Source organism: Mirounga angustirostris, unplaced genomic scaffold (genome assembly GCF_029215605.1).
Source record: "Mirounga angustirostris isolate CCGP_5_RB_7025 unplaced genomic scaffold, mMirAng1.0.hap1 SCAF_5, whole genome shotgun sequence".
Lineage (NCBI taxonomy): Eukaryota > Metazoa > Chordata > Mammalia > Carnivora > Phocidae > Mirounga > Mirounga angustirostris.
The window spans coordinates 118,010,252-118,030,577 of NW_026991713.1; the positions used below are offsets into that span (position 1 = coordinate 118,010,252).

Consider the following 20,326-nt stretch of genomic DNA (forward strand, 5'->3'; position numbering starts at 1 on the left):
TATAGGTTATATATTTTCAAAGATGAGGAGTAAAAATTCTATAATTTCCCATTGAATTGGAAATTTCAGCATGTACTTATGATATATTTTTCTCCTTCTCTAAAACTGTTATGGAGCCTGGGTGGCTCAGTTGGTTAAGTGGCCAACTCGATTTCAGCTCTGGTCATGATCTCAGGGTCGTGAGATCGAGTCCCGCATTGGGCTCTGTGCTGGGCATGGAGCCTGTTTAAGATTCTTTCTCTCCCTCTACTCTCCCCCTTCTAAAAAAAAATGTTATAAAATACATAAGTCACAGGGATGAAAAGTACAGCACAGGAAATATAGTCAATGACACTGCAATAACTTTGGTGACAGATGGCAACTAGACTTACTGTGGGGATCATTTCATAATCTATAAAATCCTATGATTTACACCTGAAACTAATAGGATATTGTTTTTAATCTTTTTAATCTTTTAATTCTTCCTGGTGCTCTCTAATGCCTTTACTCCATACTGTTCCATATACCCTGTGTGATTAAATAGTTCCCTACCTTTTTTGCGAATGGAATACGTCAATGTTTCCTTCTTTTTCTGTAAAGAGCCAGATAGTAAATATTTTAGGCTTTGCAAGCCATATAGTCTGTGTGGCAACTACCTCACTCTTCTGATGTGGCACAAGAGCAGCCATAGATAATAAGTAAACAAAAGGATGCGGTTATGTTCCAATAAAATGTATTTAGTCATGGTAATTCAAATTTCATATAGTTTTCATGTATCACAAAATATTATTCTTCCTTCGATTTTTTTCAACATTTTAAAAATGTCAAAACTATTCTCAGCTCACAGACTGTACAGAAACAGTGGGCCAGATTTGGCTCACCACAGGCTTAAAAGATGGAAAGTCAATTATTCTTACAGTATTTAGTTTTCACCTTCTTACTGCTACTCTGTATTTTTTTTAAAGATTTTTTTTTTTTTTATTTGAGAGAGAGAGAGAGCACATGAGAGGGAAGAGGGTCAGAGGGAGAAGCAGACCCCCTGCCGAGCAGGGAGCCCGACGTGGGACTCGATCCCGGGACTCTAGGATCATGACCTGAGCCGAAGGCAGTCGCTTAACCAACTGAGCCACCCAGGCGCCCTTTTTCAACTCTCTCAGACAGTGAACCATCCTATAAAGTAGACCCGCATATCTGCCTTTCTTAGAACCTAGGGGGTCTCCTGAAGGACTCTGAGGGTGAATTCCCTCAATATAAATTTGTATCTTTGCTTCAAAACCCTTCCCCACAGCATTACCAGGTCTTGTCTCTTACAGAGATGGTCATTACAACCAGGTACTGCAATTCATGCTAAGGTATTTGTTGGAGTGTTGTTTAGAATTGTAAAAGAACCCAAACCAACTCATTAATAGGACATTTGTTATAAAAATTACAGAATTCCTAAATAAATCCATGTAATTCTGTGTAGCTATTAGAAAGGATGAGGTCACCAGGAAGTGGAAAAAAATATGTAGAATAGTAAGTATAATATGATCCCATTTCATGTACTTAAACTGTGTAAAAAACTTTTATTGATCCTGAATTAGTCCTAATGCAAAAAGGTGCTAAATAGGGTGCTCACCACTGTCCTAGAAAAACTTCTTATTCTCCAAAGTTTTCTGGTCTTCCCACTAAGCCTTTGAAACCACATTTAATGTCAGTTTAAATATACTCACAGATTTACTGAAAGACTAGAAATGGATTTAACCATCAGGTACCAAAAGAGTTTTAGGGTTGACTCTATTTTTATAGTCTATCCTGAGTTTTCAGGTGTACAGTCTGAAGCTGGATATCAGGTTCTGTTCAGTTTCAAGCTTTTGATATAGCAAAAAGTTGAAGTGTCGCACAATTATGTTCCACAGACTTACAAGAGACCTTTACCATATCGAGGATAAAGGGATTCCACTCCCAGAAGGCAAATCAAATTATAAAAGGAATGAGTGTTCTGTTGGTAAACTACATATTTGGGGTCTAAAATCTACATCCTAAGACCCATCCATTCATAGAAAACCGTTTGTGCATACTGAACAGAAGCTGTTGGAGACACCAAACATTTAATCCAGAGACCATCTCAGGAGTCAGATCTCCAGAATTTGTAGTCAAAATATCTTCACCAATTCCCGCTCCCTCAGATTCTTCATTAGAAATGAAAAGCAAGGGGCGTCTGGGTGGCTCAGTCGTTAAGTGTCTGCCTTCGGCTCAGGTCATGGTCCCAGGGTCCTGGGATGGAGCCCTGCATCGGGCTCCCTGCTCTGCGGGGAGCCTGCTTCTCCCTCTCCCACTCCCCCTGCTTTTGTTCCCTCTCTCGCTGTCTCTCTCTCTCTCTCTCTCTCTCTGTTAAATAAATAAATAAGTCAATCTTAAAAAAAAAAAAAAAAGAAAAGCAAGCAACTCTCAAAGTGCACATGCTCAAAACCCACCACTTCCCAATACTTTCCTTACTATATACCAAACTTTATATAGTATTCCTAGTATATGTCCTTTACTTACCAATATTTTTAGCACTATGTGCCAGATACTGTTCTACATGCTTTATATTAACCTATTAAAATTTCATAACAACCTCTGAGGTAGGTACTATTATGGGATAGTTAATTTTTATGTATCAATTTGGCTAATCCATCGTACTCAGAGATTTGGTGAAACATGAACCTAAATGTTGCTGTGAAGTTGTGTTTTATTTTTTTTAAAGATTTTATTTATTTGACAGAGAGAGACACAACGAGAGAGGGAACACAAGCAGGGGAGTGGGAGAGGGAGAAGCAGGCCTCCCGCTGAGCAGGGAGCCTGATGTGGGGCTCAAACCCAGGACCCTGGGATCATGACCTGAACTGAAGGCAGACGCTTAACGACTGAGCCACCCAGGCGCCCCTGAAGTTGTGTTTTAGATGAGATTAACATTTAGGTAGACTTTGAGTAAAAGCTGATGACCCTCCATAATCTGGGTGGACCCCATCCAGTCAGTTGAAGGCATTAAAAGAAAAAAGATCAAGGTGTTGTCCTCCATGCCCCCACCTCCACCCCACCCCAAGAAGAAGGAATTCTGCTTCTACACTGCTTTTGGACCTGAGTTACAACATCAACTCTTCCCTGGGTCTACAGGCTGCTGGCTTACCCTGCAAGATTTCAGACTTGCCAATCCTGACAATCACATAGAGCAAGTCCTTAAATCCCCACCCTACACACACACACACACACACACACACACACACACACACACTCTATTAGTTCTTTTTCTCCAGAGAACCCTGGCCCATACAACAGGTACGGGAACTTGGCCAAAGTCATAAAGATAGTAAGTGCAAAAGTTGTAATTCAAACCTAAGTACTCTAAACCCAGAGACTATATTCTTTTTTTTTTTTTAATTATATATATTTTTAAATTTTTATTTACTTTTTAAAAAAGATTTTATTTATTTATTTGACAGAGAGATAAAGGGAGAGAGAGAGCACAAGCAGGGGGAGTGGCAGGCAGAGGGAGAGGGAGAAGCAGGCTCTCCAGTGAGCAGAGAGCCCAATGTGGGGCTCAATCGCAGGACCCCGGGATCATGACCGGAGCCAAAGGCAGACGCTCAACCAACTGAGCCACCCAGGCACCCCTTAAAGATTTATTTTTAAGTAATCTCTACACCCAATGTGGGGCTTGAATTCACAACCCTGAGATCAAACAATTGCATGCTCTACTGGCTGAGCCAGCCAAGTGCCACCCTCCCCAATTGTATTCTTAAGTCAATGAATTCAGTGATTGCTAATGTGTAAAGAAAAAAATGTAAAATTATTTACTTACCAAGTAGACATTGTTTGCTGACTGTAGTGAATAATACAAATGGACAATGAAAGGACTTTTGCTCAGTGCTAGTGCATCCCTCTCAGCTTGTACCTGATGAGTCATATTTTTGTTGATCTTATCTGCTTTTTTGACAACCTATGGTAGACAACATAACAGTACGTTCATTTTATTTTTTATTACAAAAGTGTTTTCAGGTTTCAGAGTTGCCTTTGTGAAAACAACCAGAGAGAGAAAACATAGATGTCATTGTCATTGCCCTCAGGAAACTGTCAGAAAAACAGCTAATATGGTAAAACAAAACTAAACTTTCTTTAAGAGAACTACTTATTTTAGCATCAAGTGGCAAAAGTATCACATCCCTTTTGAGAAGGAAAAAAGAAGTAAACAAATGCTTCCCTAGTGCTCTACATATTAGTAGAAAAAAAATTCCATTCTACTATTCTTATAACAAATTCAAAGGTGGTAATGTTCCCAATAAGCCCCCAGATAATCAGGAACCTAGGCACAGATAATTTGCAGCTAATAAATTTTCTTTAACTTCTGATTCTTTGATGGATGGGAACTGAGTCAGAAAGAGGAAGAATATAGGAAGTTTGTTTGCCTAGAAAAAAATCTTAATAGTTAAAACTACTGAAAGTTAACAGTCTCAAATGCTGTCTTACAGAAAATAACAAATTACTCTTTTCAAATATCAAGGTAATTGGTACAGAAGCAAAACTGTAATATAATCTATATTAAAATTGGGGCACTAAACTGAAGTCAGTAACATTGAGATCAATTGTCAGGATGATTAAAAGACATATTGCTTCCAGAGACTCATTAGAGTAATAAAATCAATATTAATGTGTATAATTAATACACTATAAATTCCAGCCTTATATCCTTCCATAAGAAAATTGAGGGAAATTGTCAAAAGTCAGTCTGTAACATGATTTCACCTATCATTTCACTAGATTGGAAGTTCTGTGAAGGCATGTTTATTTTGTTCACCACTGCACCCTAGATCCTAAACACAAAGGGCATACTCAACAAATATTCATCGAAAAAATGAATTGGTGTTTTTATTTCAACAACTGATAATGACTGATTAGGAAGTATTGTAGAAGGAAAAGCAAAAAATTGGTGGAACATATGAATCAAGGAAGAATTAATTTCAATGGAGTGGGTCTGAAAGGTCAGGTAAGGTTTGAAGAGGAGCCAAGCGATGTGGGATTCCCGGGATCAAGACCTGAGCCGAAGGCAGACGCTCAACCGACTGAGCCACTTTGGCGCCCTATGATTGCTTTTCTAAGGAGTTGGGACTTTAGCTTGCAAGCCACAGCCTAAGGAGGGGATGAAAAAATTAGGGATTCTATTTAGAGGCCTATTCCAATAGACTAGGTATGTAAATGAAGGCTTGATGAATCTCAAAAATGCTGTCCAGTAAAAACAAAAAACAAAAAACCCAAATGCAAAAGACTATATGCTGCATGATTCCATCTACATGCGATGTAGAGAAAAGGCAAACCTATAAAGATAGAAAGTAGATTGCTGGTATCCTGGGGCTAGGGGTGTTAGAGGGAGGTACTGCAGACAGGCAGGAGATCTTTTTAGGGTGATGGATATGTTCTAAAATTGGATTGTGTTGATAGTTACCCAATCTTTAATTTACCAAAAATTGACTTGTACTTTTAAAAAGGAAGGGAGGGAGGGAAAAGGGGAGGGAGGGAGTAGGAAAAAAACAAAAGAAAGAAAAAATGAAGTCCTGTATTTGGATAGTCTTGGGAATGGAATGGAAGAGATAATAAGAAATATGAGACAGAACTGACAGGACTAGTTGAGACATTGGTTATATAGATGAAGTAAAGTTAAAATGATTCAAGTTTCTAGGCTGAATGACAGTGATGAAAGTGATTTTATTAAACGGAGAGAGGGAATACAGAAGATTCAGTGTTGAAGCAGGCAATGTGAGGCAAGTACAATTCCAAGATACCTGGTAGATGTTCACATAGCAATGTTGAACAGAAAGTTGAAACTGCATCAGCGCTCAGACTGCTGGCTTCTTTCCTTTATCATGTTCACTCAGTGCTGAAATAAGAGTAACCTGAAACTATGGAGTGGTTGAGGACCAAGAGTGGCCAGAAGAGCCTCAAAATACATTGAAAGCTCTTGAGTGCTTTTGTAATGTTATTATATACTGCTGCAAGGATAAAGGAGTGACACGTTCTAACATGTTTCAGTTTAGTCTTTAATTGTTTCAGGGGCGCCTGAGAGGCTCAGTTGGTTAAGCGACTGCCTTCAGCTCAGGTCATGATTCCAGTCCTGGGATCGAGCACCGCATTGGGCTCCCTGCTCGGCAGGAAGCCTGCTTCTCCCTCTCGCACTCCCCCTGCTTGTGTTCCCTCTCTCGCTCTCTCTCTCTCTCTGTCAAATAAATAAATAAATAAAATCTTAAAAAAACTAATTGTTTCAAATTTAATGTTTCCAACTTAATCCCGGTCAAGGTCAAGGTGGTAAAAAGGATTCAGAAATCCTGGCGTATCCTAGGCATTGGCGGTGTGAAAAGAAGGGTGGGGCAGAGGCGAGACAACCCAGCCTGCCGGCGATCTTGTCACCCCAAGAAAGAAGTCATATCACAGGGCTATAAAGGCTCCTATGGCCCTGGGGCCTGCCCAATTCGGGGGCAGGAAAGAGGGCCGAAGGTCCGGACTCTTTCCCTTTCTTTACTCCCCGACTTCTTACCTTCACAGCATACAACCTGCTGCCTTTCTGCCCGAGATACACCTTCCCAAAGGCGCCACGGCTAATGGGCTTCACTATGGTGAACTCCTCAATGGAGGGAGGTCTTGGCACCAGGATCCTATTCACGCACTTCCCCGTCATCGCGTCTCCTTCACTCTCCTTCTCGCTCCCCGCAGTGGGCTCCATCGTACGCCAGCCCAGACGGAAGCCGGCAGCATCAGCTAAGGCCCTTTCCGAGCCACAACTCCCGCCAACCGGGTTCAAAGTAAGACCCCGCCCACGCAGTCCGTCGTCAGTGACGTCATCGCGTTGCCGCGCTCGCCGCGCGGAGCCCAGCGCAGTCCCGCCCGGGCACCTCCTGTTCCTCCGCGCGGAAGTACCCAATGGCGGTGAGGGCGGGGACGTTGGGAAATTCTCCAACCAAACTCAGACTCTTCGAGGGCGGTGACAGCGGCCCTATTATTTCATTTGTAATAATGGAGGAGGTACAGAGTCTTTGGCCTACAAGAGAAAGGGGCTACTGCTCGGACTTGAATCTCAATCGCAGAATTGAGGTTTCTCCTGACCTCCAATTGAGGTTGGTGGGACCCTGCCCTCCTCTCACTTTTGCTTTGTTTTGTTTTGTCTGTTTTTTACTCCTTCGCGACTTCGCACCCTCGCGAGAAATGTAAGCCACTTCGGTCTGGCTAGTGGAAATCAGAGAATGTGGAAAAGCTGGATGAGCAGGAAGTCCGTGGCTGGCCCTGCCATCTGACATATAAACAGGATGTAATTTGCCTGACTGAAGCGGATTAGGACCAACAGGAGGAATTTTCGATTTACTGTGGGGAAGATAAAGAGCACCAAATAGTAGCAAAAGAGTTTATCGTGCCTCAAGGCCCAGTCGGAAAAGAGGAATGTATTGGAAGATTTGATAAGTTAGTGTACAAAGATTTAACAGGGTCAATGCCGTCCCCCCTTAAAAAAAAATAAGACCAGAGAGCTTGGGGATCCCGCGCTTGTATTAGTCAACGTGAACATCAACTAGCTTGCGGGCCAGGGTGCCTCAGCTGCTGCAGTAGATACGTCAGTCGGGGAAAGGGGGAGCCCCCGGCGTATTCCCCTGCCTTGCCCACCTGCCCCGGAAGTAGCGTTGCCTTGGAGCCTTGCCTTCCGGGGCAGATTGTCTGTTGTAGCCGCAGCTGTGAGAAGGGGAGGCCATTTTCTGTTTCTAGGAAGAGTGAGAGCTACGGGGAGAGGGGAAAGGAAAAGGGAAGAAGGGCTCAGCACCTCCCCGGCGAGCCGTGGACAGAGGGGCACTTTCGGCAGGCGGGTGAGGTCGCTGAGGGCCCGGAGATGTTTTCCCTGTCGAGTACGGTGCAGCCCCAGGTGAGTCTGGCGTCCGGTCCTTTTTTTCGCCCCTCCTGTTTGCCGTTTGCGTTTCGTAGAAGCGGTTTCTCGTTTGGGATCCTGGGAGGGAAGCGATCAACCCAAAGCGAGTCCTAGGGTTGAGAAGAGATCAGCGGCTACGCTGAGAGTGAAAGGCGGACGATGTAGCAGGGATCGATATGATGGAGACGCTGGTTTATCGAGTTGATAGTGTGGAATTTTTACTAGAGAATCCATTAGGCTTTGTTCAGTGCCGGACATTCTGGGGTGCGGGGTGCGGAGTGAGGATGGAAACGCCTTTGCCTTAGATGTAAAGGGAGCAAGTAATGTTTTCTTTCCATCTTATCGCCTCTCCAGGGATTTACTGTAACAACCCCGATACCCACTACTTTCTTTCCTTTTTAAATGGAATTTAACTCAAACATGTTGTAATAATTTGAATACCACGAATTTTCTTTCTTTCCTTCCTTCCTTGCCAGAAAAGACTAATAAACATATTTTTAAGTTATTGAATGCTTGCGTTACTCTTTGTATTTAGCCTCTTTCCCATTTTTTCATAGAGCAAAAAATAGGGCAGAAAAACATCATTCCCAGGGTTTTTAATTATCTTCTTTCAGGAGTAATCACTTGTGACAATGTTTTATCCTTGGTTCATTTAAAAATCTTTTTTAAAGATTTTATTTATTTATTTGAGAGAGAGACACAGCGAGAGAGGGAACACAAGCAGGGGGAGTGGGAGAGGGAGAAGCAGGCTTCCCGCGGAGCAGGGAGCCTGATGCGGGGCTCGATCCCAGAACCCTGGGATCATGACCTGAGCCCAAGGCAGACGCTTAACGACTGAGCCACCCAGGCGCCCCTAAAAATCTTTTTTTTTATGGCAACATTTTGATAGTTGTTTTTTTTTTTTGGAGTTCTCAGTTTTGCAAATGAACAGTTTGTGAACATATTCAGATTTTAAGATAATTTCTAATACTTTAGTTTCAGCATATAATTACGTTTCTTTGTGTAACCCCACTGTCTTGGTTTTTTTGTTTTGTTTTGTTTTTTTGTTAGTACTGGCTGGATAATCGAAAATGAGTGATTATTTATTGGGCACCAGTAATGTGCCTGCCAGGTGGACAAAACAAATGTGGAATCTTGATGGTGATATGAAGAAAAATTGAATAAGAGTTAGCCAGGTGAAGAGTGAATGGAAGTGAACAGGTATCTCAGGTATATGCAAGGATATCTGGAGGTCCTGAGATAGGGAAGAGCTTAGCTTCTTGGAGGAACAAAAATAAGGCCAGTCTGGCTAGAATGTAGTGATTAAAGGGTGTGATGACAGAAATGAGATTGGGGAGAAGCCTTAGGCAGATCATACAGGAAGTTATATTAAGGTCCTTTTTTTTTTTTTTAAGGTTTTATATATTTATGGGGGGGGCAGAGGGAGAAGGAGAAGCAGAAGCAGACTCCCCGCTGAGCAGGGAGCCCTAATGCAGGGCTTGATCCCAACGCAGGGCTCCATCCCAAGACCCTGGGATCATGACCTGAGCCGAAGGCAGACGCTTAACGGTCCACCTATCCGACTGAGCCACAGGTGCCCCTAATAAGGAACTTCGGATTTCATTTTAAGTGTATTGGGAACCATTGGATGTTTTTAAGCACAGAAATCTGTGATCAGATTTACATTTTCAGTAGATCACTCTGGCTTCTGTGGAGAATGTAGAAGGGCAAAAGTAGAAGTGTTTTCAGTTAAGGATGTTATTGCAGTAATCCAGGAGGGGGATAATGCGCCACTACAGCGGAAGCAATGGTTATGGAAAGAAGGCAATGAGTTAGCTTTTTTTGTTTGTTTTGTTTTGTACAAAGAGTAGAATTTTTTGTTGTTGTTTAAAGATTTTATTTATTTATTTATTGTCAGAGAGAGAGAGAGCAGGAACACAAGCAGAGGGAGTGGGAGAGGGAGAAGCAGGCTTCCCGCAGAGCAGGGAGCCCGATGCGGGACTCGATCCCAGGACTCTGGGATCATGACCTGAGCCGAAGGCAGACGCTTAACGACTGAGCCACCCAGGCGCCCGCAAAGAGTAGAATTTAATGAGGGATTGGATATAAGGGATGATGGAAAGAAGTGTTTCTGGTTTGATCAGCCGGATGTATGAAAATGTTATTTACCAATATGACAGTATCTGTGTAACCAAACTCAAGGAAGGGGTTTGCCACTTGAGATGCATCAAACTGAACGAAACCCAAGGAAGTGTTGAAAACAAAGAACTTTATTACTTGTTACAAGTAAGGAGACATATGGCTCTCAAAGCACTCTCTGTTGGTGGGGTTAGTATAGGGAAGCTTTTATTCAGTGTATTAGGGGGTGGGGCAGGGAGTTCACGTAAGCACTTCAGTTCAGTTACTCATGCCCAGAATGTCAATGTGCTAGTTCAAAAAAATGGTGGAGAGGTCCATCTCTAGGAGATCTTGGTAGTATAATGAGCTAAAGGTAACTTCAGGACAACTCAGGGGGACTTCTCTGCAGCTCCTCAGGTCCAGTCCAACTCATACTGGCTCACATAAGGGGCTGTCAGGGGAGACACAGCTAGCAAGGGGCTCCCAGGTGAAACATCATGTCTCCTTGGCTGGAACTGTTGGTTCTACAAAACAAAACATATTCCTTCCCTGCTTTTGTCCCTTTCCTTCCTCTCTTCTGCTGATAGCTTTCCATCCTCTTACTTGAGTAACTTCTTGTTGCATCCTAGCTTACATCTGGAGGAGTCCTACCAGTTGTTAGAAAAAGAAGTCTGACTTGACCTGTTGAAAACCTTTTAAACCTTTAAACCTTTTAAAATTGAACTTCAAGAGGTTTATATCAAGAAGACTCAATTTTAGGAGAATTTATCATCAGCTGGATGGAGAGTTAGTGGTATGTGATGTTGGTAGAGATGGTGAAGTTATTTTGTGTACTATAGGCAGGCTTAACTGGGCTCATATAGGACCCTTATGCATTTTATGCTTTGAAAGATGGTAAACACTTGTAATTCCTGGTTGCTTAATCCATTGAATATGTCTGAATTAATTTTTTTTGAGGTTTTATTTATTTAATTGAGAGAGAGAAATAGAGAGTGAGAAACAGCATGAGAGGGGAGAGGATTAGAGGGAGAAGCAGGCTTCCCGCCGAGCAGGGAGCCTGATGTGGGACTCGATCCCAGGACCCTGGGATCATGACCGGAGCTGAAGGCCAACGCTTACCCGACTGAGCTACACAGTAGCCCCATGAATATGCCTGAATTTACACTGAAGTTAGGAAAGATACAAAAGGTGAACTTTTTCATTGAGAAGAGATCAAACTATCTTTTAGCAATTTAAATCCTTTTTTGAATGAGAAGAGCTGTAACTGAAATAAAGCTTTTCAAAGAAATAGGCAGAAAGTATGTATCTTAAAATAATTTTGATTCCTGTAGTTTTAAAAGAGCTTATTGCTTCTTTCTCACCCTAAAAGTAATACATGCTCATTGCCAAAAATGCCAAAAAGAAGAATACAGGTAAGAAAATAAAAATCCTCCATAATCTCATTGCACAGATATCATATTTTAGAATATATTCCTTCATACTTTTTTTTTTTAAGATTTTATTTGACAGAGAGACACAGCGAGAGAGGGAACACAAGCAGGGGGGTGGGAGAGGGAGAAGAAGGCCTCCTGCTGAGGAGGGAGCCGGATGCGGGACTCCTGGGACCATGACCTGAGCCGAAGGCAGACGCTTAATGACTGATCCACTCAGGCGCCCCTCCTTCATACTTTTTACCTCTATACAAATATGTGTATGCATACTTTTTTTTAGAAGATTTTATTTGTTTGAGAGGCAGAGAACAATGGGGGGAGGGGCAGTGGGAGAGGGAGAAGCAAACTCCCAGCTGAGCAAGGAGCCCAATGCGGGACTTGATCCCAGGACCCTGGGACCACGACTCGAGCCACCCAGGTGCCCCGTGTGTGCATACTTTTTTAAAAAAAGATATAGTTTTACATTTAACAATTTTTTTATTTTACAACATATTGTGAATTTATTTCTCTATCAGTAACTATGAGATGAAAAGTCTAAGTGGAATCTGGAGTCAGATTATTTTGGTTAGAATCTTTGTTCATACACTTAACTTGCTGAGTGTGACTTTGAACATGCCACTGAACCTGTCTAAATTCTTGCTGAACTGAAGTAAATAATAATGTTTATGCTTGTCATAAGGATTAAATGAGATAATATAAGTAAAGCATGTAGTACAAAACCTGGTAGACAAGCATGCCTTGAAGATACTGTGGGTTTGGTTGAAGACTACCACAGTAAAGCAAGTATTACAGTAACATGAGACAAATGAATTTTTGATTTCCCAGTGTATCTAAAAGTTATGTTTGCACTATACTATGATCTATTAGGTGTCTAAAAACAATGTAATACTTTAAAAAATACTTTATTGTTTAAAAATGCTAACCATCATCTGTGCTTTTTTAAAAATTTTTTTTATTTTATTTTTTTATTTTTTTGGAGATTTTATTTATTTATTTGACAGAGAGAGACACAGTGAGAGAGGGAACACAAGCAGGGGGGAGTGGGAGAGGGAGAAGCAGGCTTCCCACGGAGCAGGGAGCCTGATGCGGGGCTCGATCCCAGGACTCCGGGATCATGACCTGAGCTGAAGGCAGACGCTTAACGACTGAGCCACCCAGGTGTCCCTGTGCTTTTTTTTTTTTTTTAAGATGCATTTATTTTGGGGTGCCTAGGTGGCTTAGTCATTAAGCGTCTGCCTTCAGCTCAGGTCATGATCCCAGGGTATTGGGCCCCGCATGAGGCTCCCTGCTCCGCGGGAAGCCTGCTTCTCCCTCTCCCACTCCTCCTGCTTGTGTTCCCTCTCTCCGCTGTGTCTCTCTCTGTCAAATAAATAAAATCTTTAAAAAAAAAAGAAAGATGCATTTATTTTTAGAGAGAGAGCACATACGCACGTGAGTGGGGGGAGGGGCAGAGGGAGAAGGAGAGGGAGAGAATCTCAAGCAACTCCCTGCTCAGTGTGGAGCCCCATACCGGGCTCCCATCTCACAACACTGAAGTCATGACCTGAGCCAAAATCAAGAGTTGGACACTTAGCCTACTGAGCCACCCAGGCTCCCCCATCTTTCAACAGCCATCAATCTGTTGAAAGATTATGGCTTTAAACAAGTCATAATCTTTTTGTTGGTAGGGTCTTGCCTTACAATTGATGGCTGATGACTGATCAGGGTAGTGGCTACTGAAGGTGGGGAGTGGCTGTGGCGATTTCTTAAAATAAGACAACAGTGAGGGCGCCTGGGTGGCTCAGTTGGTTAAGCGGCTGCCTTTGGCTCAGGTCATGATCCTGGAGTCCCAGGATCAAGTCCCGCATCGGGCTCCCTACTCAGCAGGGAGTCTGCTTCTCTCTCTGACCCTCCCCCCTCTCATGCTCTCTCTCAAATAAACAAAATCTTAAAAAAAAAAAAAAAGACAACAGTGAAGATTGCAATATTGATGGACTCCTCCTTTCATGAATGATTTCTCTGTAAGATGTGATACTATTTGATAGCATTTGACCCACAGTAGAATTTCTTTCATTATTGGACTGAATCCTGTCAAACCCTTCTTTATCAACTAAGTTTATGTAATAGTCTAAATTCTTTGTTGTCTTTTCAACAATCTTTACAGCATCTTCACCAGGAGTAGATTCCATCTCAAGAAACCACTTTCTTGGGGCACATGGGTGGCTCAGTTGGCTAAGCGTCTGCCTTCAGTTCAGGTCATGCTGCTCGGTGGGGGAGTCTGTTTCTCCCTCTCCTGCCTCCCCTCCCATCTTGTGTGCCTGCGCGTGCTCTCTCTCTCTCACTCACTCTCTCTCAAACAAATAAAATTTTTTTTAAGGATTGTTTTCTTTTTTTTTTTAAGATTTTATTTATTAGAGAGAGACAGAGATCATGAGAAAGGGGGAGGGGTAGAGGGAGAAGCAGGCTCCCCGCTGAGCAGGGAAACCGATGCGGAACTCGGAACTCGATCCCAGGACCCTGAGATCATGACCTGAGCTGAAGGCAGAGCCTTAACCGACTGAGCCACCCAAGTGCCCTCAAATAAATAAAATCTTAAAAAAAAAAGAGAAACCACTTTCTTTGCTCATCCATAAGAAGCAACTCATCACTCTTAGTTTGATCATGGGATTGCAGCACTTCAGTTACATCTTCAGGGTTCTTCTAGTTTTCTTGCTATTTCCCCCACATTTACAGTTACTTTCCTCCACTGAAGTCTTAACCCCCTCAACTTTAACCCTGGTTAATGTTGATATTCTGACCTCTTCCTATGAAAAAGTTCTTAATGCCATCTGAAATGGTGAATCCTTTTCCAGAAGGTGTTCAGTTCACTTTGCCCAGATCCATAAGAAGAATCACACTCTCTGGCAGCTGTAGCCTTTACAAAATGTATTTCTTAAATAATAAGACTTGAGAGTTAAAATTGCTTCTGACACATGGGCTGCAGAATGGATGTGTTAGCAGATGTAAACGCAACATTAATCTGGTTGTACACATCCAACAGAGCTCTTGGGTAGCCAAGTATATGGTCAATGAGCAGTAATATTTTGAAAGGAATCATTTTTTTATGAGCAGTAGGTCTCTTAACAGGGGGCTTAGAGTATTCAGTAAATCATATTGTAAATAGATGTGCTGTCGACCAGGCTTTGTTTTTCCATTTATAGAGCAGAGGCAGCATAGATTCAATACTATTCTTAAGGGCCTAGGATTTTCAGAATGGTAAATAAACATTGGCTTCAACTTAAAGTCAGCTATATTAGTCCCTAACAAGAGAGTCAGCCTGTCCTTCGAAGCTTTGAAGCCAGGCATTAACTTCTCTCTAGTTATGAGATAGCATCTTAGACCAGAAGGCAGTTTCTTGTACATTGAAAATCTGTTTAGTATAGTTACTCATTAGTAATCTGTGTCACTTAGATCTTCTGGATAATTTGCTGCAGCTTCTATATCAGTATTTGCTGCTTCGCCTTGCACATTTATGTTATGGAGATGGCTTCTTAAACCTCATGAACCAACCTCTGCTAGCTTCAGACTTTCCTTCTGCAGTTTCTTCACCTCTCTCAGCCTTCATAGAATTAAATACAGTTAGGGCCTTGCTCTGAATTAGGCTTTGGCTTAAGGGAATGTTGTGGTTGGTTTCTATCCAGACTACTAAAACTTTCAGCCAGAAGGCCGTTTTGCTTTTTTAGTATTTGTGTGTTCACTAGAATAGCACTTTTAATTTCCTTCAAGAACTTTTCTTTTGCATGTACAACTTGGCAAAGTACAAGAGGCCTAGCTTTTAGGCTATCTTGGCTTTTGACATGCTTTCCTTATCAGGCTTAATCATGTCTGGATTTTGATTGAAAGTGAGAGAAGTGTGACTCTTCCTTTCACTTGAACACTTAAATGCTATTGTAGGGTTATTATTTGCCCCGATTTCAATATTGTGTCTCAGGGAATGGGAAAGCCCAAGGAGAGGGAGAGGGATGGGAAGGGCCCATTGGTAGAGTAGTCAGAACACAGTTACTGATTAAGCTCAGTGTCTTATATAGGTGTGGTTCGTGGCATCCCAAAACAATTACAGTATTAATATCAAAGATCACTAATCATAGGTAACCGTAACGAATATAATAATAATGAAAAAGTTTGAAATATTGTGAGAATTACCAAAATGTGACAAAGAGACATGAAGTGGGCAAATGCTACTGGAAAAATGGTGCCAAAAGACTTGCTTGATGCAGTGTGACCACAAACCTTCAATTTATAAAAAAATGCAGTATTTGCGAAGTGCAATAAAGTGAAGCACAATAAAATGAGGTATGCCTGTATGGTAAGAACCCACTTAATTTATTCATTTATGCAAGAAATATTTATTTGGCATCTACTGTGTGTGCATTATTGTTGCACTGGGATACAGTATGGATAAAATAAAGAAGAAAATCTAAAGTATGTAAGTTATGTGAGTATTGTGTAAAAACATTTTGTTACTGAAAACTGGGTTTGTCTCTTGGTGAATGTCAAACCAAGAGACACAACCAAGCCAAAGAATGGGAAAAGGGAAGGTTTTACTTGCAGCAAGTAAAAGAGAACATTAGGCATCTTTCCCAAAGCAGTGTCTCCCTGAATAACAAAATTGGGAAAGTTTTAGGGTAAGGGTTCATACATATTCATGACGAGGCTTGTGGAATGGGGAATACATCATGGAATTGGGGCAAAAGTCATCTTAAAGTGACTGAGTCCAGGTCAGAGTCACAAGGGCCAGCAAAGGATAGTATCATCAGTTTTCTGGCTCCAGTTAGTTCAATATATGAGGGTTAAAGGGATTTTAGATCCTGCAAAGATAACTCAAGAAGGTCAGTCTTCACTTTTGAACTCTGGGAGCTTTACCTCTGATTTATTGTCCCTGATGAGATTAAAGATTAGACTCCGGGCCTGATAGTGGCTGTTCTTATATTCTTTCATAAGATGGCTCGGGGGCCTTATGTCAAGAAAGTTATGTCTTTTTTCCAGGGACACCTAACTCTTTTTGTTAACAGTTTTACATTAAATAATTATATAAATAAAGTAAAATAGAGTAGAGAAAAAAATCCCTTGCCACATCAGACTTAACATTTTGGTGGGAGACTGGTATATAATAAAAAGTAAATATTTGGTCTTTGTTTCCATTTCTTGGCATGAAGCTCCTGAAACCCTTGGAATTTCCTATGTGATAGGAGTGTCTTAAGGCACCCCTTTGGATCACACCTGGAATTACGCTTATGAGGTGACTTAGGATAGGGTCTTTAGACAGCCTCAGGGCTGAGCTGGTCACCTGAAAGACCTAGTGATTAGAAGATGGGAACTCTCAGCCCTAACTCCCTAGGTTTTGGGAGGGGAGGGCTGGCCTAGGGATTGATCTCTATAGAAACTCTTCAACAGTGAGATTTAGTGCAAAGATTCACCATGCAGAAGGGTGGTACACTCCACATCTTGTGCTTTTGCACCCTTGTGGCTGTGCCTATTCATCTGGCCTTTCCTTCCTACCTTTTTTTTTTTTTAAGATTTTATTTATTTATTTGAGAGAGCACGAAAGCAAGAGCGATCACAGAGGGAGAGGGAGAAGCCAACTTCTCGGCTGAGTGGAGAGCCTGATGCGGGGCTTCATCCCAGGACCCTGAGATCACGACCCAAGCTGAAGGCAGATGCTCAACCTACTGAGCGACCCAGGCACCCCGTTCCTTTCCTTCCTTCCCTTCCCTTCCTTTCCTTTCCTTTCCTCTCCTCTCCATTCTCATTTTCTTCTCCTTCCTTCCTTACTCTCTCCCACTTTCTCTCTCCCTCCTTTCCTTCCTTCCCTCCTTCCTTCCCTCCTTCTTTCCTTCCTTCCTTCCTTCCTTCCTTCCTTCCTTCCTTCCTTCTTCCTTCCTTAATAGACCAGTAAATGTAAAGTATATTCCCTAGTTCTATAAGCTGTTCTAGCAAATTATCAAACCTGGGGAGGAGGTTGAGGAAACCCTGATTTATAGCTGGTAGATCAGAAGTATGAATGGCTTAGGACTTGTGACTGGTATCTGAAATGGGAACAGACTTGTGGGGTTGAGCTTTTTTTTTTTATTTTATTTTTTTAATTTATTTATTCATGAAAGTCAGAGAGAGAGAGGCAGAGGCAGAGGGAGAGAAGCAGGCTCCCTGCCTAGCAGGGAGCCCAATGCGGGACTCGATCCCAGGACCCTGGGATCGTGACCTGAGCCGAAGGCAGACGCTTAACCATCTGAGCCACCCAGGCACCCCGGGGCTGAGCCTTTAACTTATGGGTTCTACAGTAACACTGGGTAATTAATTTCAGAATTGGATTGTTGGACAACCAGCTGGTGTCAGAATTGGTTGAGAGAGAGAAACGAGAAATAAACAACGTATAGATAAACAAGTAGATTAGGTATAAAGTGTGTTAGATACTGAAAGTGTCAAGAAGAGAAAATGGAGTAGTGAAAAGGGATAAGGAATATTTTTTAGGGGAGGGTTGTTGAAATTTTAAATAGGTTGGCTAGGGAAAAGACTCAAAAGATGACATTTGAGTTAAGAATTGAAGGAAGTCGGAGAGCAGGCTAGACAAAAGGGAATAAAACACTGCAAAGTCCTTGAGGGAGGGCTTGCTAGGTGTGTTCCAGGAACAGCAAGGAGGCCAATATGGCAGGAGGAAAGAGAATGAAGAACATAGCGGTGGATAAATTTGGAGAGGTAATAACCATAGAGGGCTTTCTGTGTCATAGTGCTGAGGACTTCTGCTTTTATTGTGAGTGGGAAGAGAAGCCATTGGAGGGTTTTGAGCAGAGGAGCGATGAGATACGACTTTTTCTTTTTTTTTTTAAAGATTTGTTTATTTATTTGACAGACAGTGAGAGAGGGAACACAAGCATGGGGAGTGGGAGAGTGTTAGAAGCAGGCCTCCCGCTGAGCAGGGAGCCCATGCGGGCTTGATCCCAGGACCCTGGGATCATGACCTGAGCCCAAGGCAGAGGCTTAAAGACTGAGCTACCCAGGCGCCCCTGACTTTGTTTTTTTTGTTTTTTTTTTTTTTTAATATTTTATTTATTTATTTGACAGAGAGATAGCGAGAGCAGGAACACAGGCAGGGGGAGTGGGAGAGGGAGAAGCGGGCTTCCTGCCGAGCAGGGAGCCCGATGTGGGACTCGATCCCAGGACCCTGGGATCATGACCTGAGCCGAAGGCAGACGCTTAACGACTGAGCCACCCAGGCGCCCCCTGACTTTGTTTTTAATAGAGCAGGTTCAGGGAGAGTAGTTAGGAGGGCTATTGTGAAAATCTGCATATAGATAATGGTGACTTAGAATAGGATGAGAACAGGTTGGTGCAGTGAGGAAGTTGAGAAGAATAAAATTCTGGATATGTGCTTACTTTTTTTTTAAGTCTGAAATACTTCATTTTGTGGTGGTATCATTTATTTAGCCCACTCTTTTAATGGTGGGCATTTCTGCTCTTCCAGTGCTTTTTTTTTTTTTTTTTTTAAGATTTTATTTATTTATTTGACAGAGAGAGACACAGCGAGAGAGGGAACACAAGCACGGGGAGCAGAAGAGGGAGAAGCAGGCTTCCCGCGGAGCAGGGAGCCCGATGCGGGGCTCGATCCCAGGACCCTGGGATCATGACCTGAGCCGAAGCAGACGCTTAACGACTGAGCCACCCAGGCGCCCCTCTTCCAGTGCTTTTTAAATGTTTTAATGAAAATTGTCATCTATGCATATACAAGCACTTTTCAGATTGTTTCCTTAGAATAAACTACTAGAAATTACATTAATGGGAAATGAAATATATATTTTTAATACTTTTGATTCATATAGCCAGAGTACTGTCCTGGAAGAATTTACCTGTTTTTTCCTGCTAGCAATACATCTGAGTGTTTTCATTTTTTAATATATAGTCCTGATATACAGTGTATGTTTTACATTTTACAAATCCCAGATCCTGACAATAAAAAGATTTTCTCTGTTTTAATTTTAAAAAGCACACTACTGAATTTCAACTTTTACCTTCTTTTAGGTTACAGTTCCTCTGAGTCACCTCATCAATGCCTTCCATTCACCAAAAAACACATCTATTTCTGTCAGTGTGTCAGCTTTGCAAAACCACCATCGAGATGTAGTTCCTGACCATGAGGCTGCTGGCAATGAGGTAATAGTTTTTACCCTGATTGTGTGAGAAACTAAAAATAGTTTTTACCGTGTTTTTGATTTAGTATGTTGGAAACATGTCTGAAATGTCTTTCTATGGTTAGGTACTTGTGACAAGGTCGTTCCTGTCTTCAGCTTATCTCCTTTATGATTAAAGATGTCTAATTCTGACTTTATTGTACATATAGAAAAGTTACTTTGTCTTATTTTTTTAACATTTATTAAAAATTTCCTGTGGCAGTGGTGCCTGCCTGGCCCAGTTGGTAGAGGAGGCGACTCTTAATCCTCAGGGTCGTGAGTTTGAGCCCTACGTTGGGCATGGACCCTACCTTAAAAAAAAAAAAAATTCATGTGGAAGTGTATTTGGTATTCACTTCCTAGATTACTAGTTGTGTGATACCATTTAGATATTTTGTATTGCTCCAGCAGTAGCAGTGAACCCACAATTAACTGACCATAATTACCTCCCAAGTCTCAAGGAAGGTGGAATAGTAAGAAGTTACCATCTGCTGCCTTATGGGCGTGTTCAGTGTAGCTGAACAGTTAGAATATAGGTACCTAAAGGTGAAATACATACACTATGAAACTACTTTCGGTATTCAGAGGATTACAAAATCAGTGTTTCCTAGGATACAGGGAATTCGCAGCCTAGGAACCTTTGTGTTTACAGGGTTTATTAGTAAGATAGCTGCATGTAGCTCAGAATACATTTTTCATAGAAAACATCATTTCTAGTTAAA

The 20,326-nt window shown here is 41.9% G+C and overlaps 2 protein-coding genes across 3 annotated transcripts in view; one reads left to right on the top strand and one right to left on the bottom strand.

Annotated features, from left to right (window-relative positions):
• LOC135364491 (serine/threonine-protein kinase greatwall) overlaps positions 1-6,892 on the bottom strand; it is a 37,466-nt gene extending 30,574 nt beyond the window's left edge. For both annotated transcript variants that reach the window (XM_064591963.1, XM_064591962.1), the window contains exons 1-2: positions 6,527-6,892; positions 3,803-3,940 (exon numbers count right to left, since the gene is read on the bottom strand). In XM_064591963.1, the coding sequence (XP_064448033.1) occupies positions 3,803-3,940; positions 6,527-6,712 (324 nt within the window). In that variant the 5' untranslated portion in view covers positions 6,713-6,892. The remainder of the gene's footprint in view (positions 1-3,802; positions 3,941-6,526) is intronic.
• A 681-nt stretch (positions 6,893-7,573) lies between these two features.
• Positions 7,574-20,326, top strand: part of LOC123842295 (ATP-dependent zinc metalloprotease YME1L1-like) — a 69,699-nt gene continuing 56,946 nt past the window's right edge. The window contains 2 exon segments of the mRNA XM_064591966.1: positions 7,574-7,894; positions 19,456-19,587. Coding sequence (XP_064448036.1) covers positions 7,862-7,894; positions 19,456-19,587 — 165 coding nt within the window. The 5' untranslated portion in view covers positions 7,574-7,861.